Source organism: Parasteatoda tepidariorum, chromosome 6 (genome assembly GCF_043381705.1).
Source record: "Parasteatoda tepidariorum isolate YZ-2023 chromosome 6, CAS_Ptep_4.0, whole genome shotgun sequence".
NCBI lineage: Eukaryota > Metazoa > Arthropoda > Arachnida > Araneae > Theridiidae > Parasteatoda > Parasteatoda tepidariorum.
Window position 1 is genome coordinate 14,138,169 of NC_092209.1, and position 3,914 is coordinate 14,142,082.

The window sequence follows — 3,914 nt, forward strand, 5'->3', positions numbered from 1 at the left end:
TGGAAAAAGTAAGTAGTAGTATTTAAATAAGTTGAACTTTTAATTTCTATTTTAAATGCATATTTCTAGTTTTAAGAGCATATATTCAAGTTTTTTAGTGCATATTTGCATGCATATTTTGTCCGTTTTTTAGTGCATATAATCCGCTGTCTAGTGATAAGGTAGTGGAAAGGTAGGATTCAGAGATTTTTAAATCGAGATTCTTCTAATTCAAAAAGATAATATCGAAAGTGATAGAAACGACACTGTCGTTGTTGAAACTGATTCAAAAATAATGAATCTACTTCGTCTGCAAATAGGAACATTTTTCGGAGATTCTACCAAATGGTTGGATTTTTATAATCAATTTGAAACAGCTATTCATAACAACAACGAATTACGAAAGACTGAAAAATGTGCATATTTGAAATCCTTGCTTGGAGGAAGCGCTCTCGCATCTATATCTGGATTTGCCATTAGTGATCTGAATTATGATTCCTCTATCGAGATTCTGAAAGAGCGTTTTGGAAGAACGGACATTGTGATAAGCTCTCACATGACGAAACTTCTCGCTATTGAACCTATTCGAAATGTTTCCAACTTAAAAGCACTAAGAAGGCTATATGATGAGTGTGAAATACAAATAAGAAGCCTGTCATCATTAAATGTAACTGCAGGAAGTTATGGAAATTTATTATGCCCAATTATTCAGCAGAAGCTTCCAGAAGAATTGAATTTTGAATTCAATTGACGTCGGAAATTAGAAAAAGAATTTGATATACAAGAAACTATGAGCTATTTGAAAAAGGAAATCAACTGTCGTGAAGCGGTGAGCTTAGTTAGTTACACGAAGAACAATTATAGCCAAGATTTATCAAGATTTGAGCTGAAGGGAAAATCAAACTTTTATCGGAATAAGCCTGGAAAACTGAATCCGCCTTGTCAACAATAAATTATAGATGCATTTTTTGTGACTGTGAAAATCATTCAAAGTGTTTTGGATATTGAAAAGAAGCTAGAATTCCTTAGAAGGTGTTTTTTATGTTTCGGAAGAATGTCCACTGAATGCAGAAATAAATTTTAGTGTAAAAAATGCAGAGGAAAACATCACGAATCAATTTGTTTTAAATGGGATTTGAATGACAAAGAAGGAGCCAAAAACAGAAGTAAGTCAAAATTCTTCTTCTAAATTTGGATCTAATATAGTTTTACAAACTGTAAATGCTATTGCAGAAGGACCTCAAAATCATTGTTTTGTAAGATGTTTAATTAACGGAGGTTCTCAAATTTCTGTTATTACTGAAGAATTATCCAGAAAATTAAATTTAAAAGTAAAAGGAGAAAAAGAAATGCAAATTCATATATTTGGTGAAAATCACTCGAAAAAATATAAAAACGAAAATGTAGAATTAACTTTAAGAAGTATTAATGACCCTGAGAAAAGTATCACTTTTGATTTCCTCGAAGTTTCAGTGATTACATCAGCGAACATAAAAAAGCAAAGTAATCAAATAAAAAATAAACTGAAGAGACTTGGAATAACGTTATTAGAGCCTAAGTGGAGTGACTCTAGATTTATGAGTGAAATATTTTCAATTTTGTTTGGCGCCGACATATTGTGGTCTATTAGTAATGATCGAATTAAAAGAATAAATTATTCTGCGGTGGCACTTGAAACTATTCGCGGATGGTGTGTACAAAGGAAATTTCCCTCCTCAGACTGTAATGAATTGACGAATGTTATGACTAATCTGACCTTGGAAGAAAATATGAGTATAAACGAATCGTTGAAAATGTTTTGGGAAACCGAACCAATTGGAATAAAAAAATATCTGCGAAGAAAAAGAAACAAAAAAAGCTTTAGAGTTATTTTCTTCATCAATCACTCAGATGGAAAAGAGATATGAAAATAAATTACCGAGGAAGGAAGAAAAAATAAAACTTAAAGTTAATTATAAAAATGCAAAATTTAGTTTTTTCAAACTGTTGCAAACATTTAGGAAGAAATGAAGAATATAAAGAAGTTATTCAAAGGCAACTGAAGGAAAAATTAATTGAAAAAATTGGCGATGATTCAAAATTCAGTGACATGATATATATTATATTCCTCATCATGCAGTGATAAGGCCGGAACATGCAACTACAAAGTTAAGGATTGTTTATGATGCTTCATCAAAAGGAAAAAGAGGCAATTCTCTTAATGACTGCCTTTTAGATGGACCGAGCTTTTTACCGGATTAACTAAAAATTCTTTAGAAAATATCGAATAATTATGACGTCGGATATAGAGAAGGAATTTCATCAAATTTCCATTTCTCCAGAGGACAGACAGCGTTTTCTTTGGCTTGATGATGATTCGGATTTACAAAATCCTAAAGTTGCTGTGTACCGATTTTGTAGACTAATTTTAGGATCCAAGCCAAGTCCATTTTTGCTTGCTGCCTGTATTAAGCATCATCTGAAGAAATTTCGAGATATTTATCCTAAGACAGTTCAACTACTGGAGAATTCCTTATATGTCGATGATTTTATTACCGGAGTAGACTCAGAAGACGAGGTTCGTCAAAGTTTATCATGAAGCTAAAACAATTATGAAGGAAGCATCTATGAATTTAACCAAATGGAACTCTAATTCGGAAGAATTATAGAAAGAATTTCTCTCAGAAAGTAAAACTTTAAAATTAAATATTTCTGAAGCTTCATCAAAGGTACTTGAATTGAGATACTCTTCAACAGATGATTGTTTTACATACTCACCAGATGATATTGTGAATACTCCTCCAGAAAAGAAACTGACCAAAAGAACTATTCTTCAAATTTCATCGAGACTTCGATCCCTTGGGCTACCTGTCGCCATTTTCCATTCAAGCAAAAATTATGTTTAAAAAACTCTGGATAGATGGCATTGATTGGGATCAACCGGTGCCAGAAGAAATAAAAGCCAATTGGAACTGCTGGTACAACAATCAACTACAAGGATTATGTGAAGTCAATATACCACGTTGGTATTTTCGATCTAGAGAGACTCCACAGAGTTTAGAAATACATGATTTCTGTGATTCTTCACAAACTGCACAAGGAACTGTTATCTATTTGAGATTCACCGTTTCTAATGAAATTCGAACAGCATTTGTTCTATCCAAAGGAAAGGTAGCTCCTTTAAAGAAAATGACTTTGCCTCGGTTGGAGCTCATGGCTGCAGTTATTGGAGTGCGATTGTTGAAAGTTTTGCTGGAGCAATTTCCTGATACAAAAGCTCGTCTATTGACTGACAGCTCAACTGTGATCATCTGGATGAGAGGATCAGCATATCATTGGAAAACTTTTGTGAAAAATCGTGTCAGTGAAATTAAAGAAAGTATATCTCCAGAAATGTGGTATCACAGTCCAGGCAGTGATAATCCGGCTGACAAGATAACCTGTTGTGTAAAAATCAAAGATTTAGTGTGCGACAATGCGCTGGCCTATGGTCCTTCTTGGTTATCCGAATCAGAAGAAAACTGGCCTGATAAAAATTATTCGGAAATCGCATTACATTCTTCTTGTGATGAAGAAAGATATGATGTGACACCTGTTGTTTAAAATTGTGAAATTCAACCTATCTTTTACATTTCTAAGTTCAGTAAAATTCGAAAATTAGTGCCTGTTACAACCTACGTTTTCAGATTTATTAATATTCTGAAGACAAAACAAAAGTGCACCGGTCCGATTTCTATACAGGAAACTGAAAAATCTTGGGAATACTGGATTAAAATAACTCAAGCACAGAATTTTTATTCAGAAATCCAAAATCTTAAACAAAATAAATGTGTAGATAAGAATAGTAAATTAGCTAATGTTAATCTTATGCTAGATGATAAAGGTATTCTAAGAGTGAAAACTAGATTAATTAATTCATCTTTAGATGTGTATGAAAAATGTCCAATTGTTCTTTC

At 32.7% G+C, this 3,914-nt stretch overlaps 2 protein-coding genes across 2 annotated transcripts; both read left to right on the plus strand.

Moving 5' to 3' along the window:
* Positions 1–274: 274 nt before the first annotated feature.
* LOC122272073 (uncharacterized) lies at positions 275–730 on the plus strand. Its single transcript, XM_043055122.1, has one exon. It carries the CDS (start codon positions 275–277, stop codon positions 728–730), a length of 456 nt encoding a protein of 151 aa, XP_042911056.1.
* Positions 731–2,856: 2,126 nt separating this feature from the next.
* Positions 2,857–3,561, plus strand: LOC139425740 (uncharacterized). The gene has a single exon (XM_071181684.1). It carries the CDS (start codon positions 2,857–2,859, stop codon positions 3,559–3,561), a length of 705 nt encoding a protein of 234 aa, XP_071037785.1.
* The last annotated feature ends 353 nt before the right edge of the window (positions 3,562–3,914 follow it).

Coding starts and splice junctions, on each gene's coding strand:
- LOC139425740 (XM_071181684.1), top strand. CDS start 2,857: ATGTTTAAAAAACTCTGGATAGATGGCATTGATTGGGATCAACCGGTG.
- LOC122272073 (XM_043055122.1), top strand. CDS start 275: ATGAATCTACTTCGTCTGCAAATAGGAACATTTTTCGGAGATTCTACC.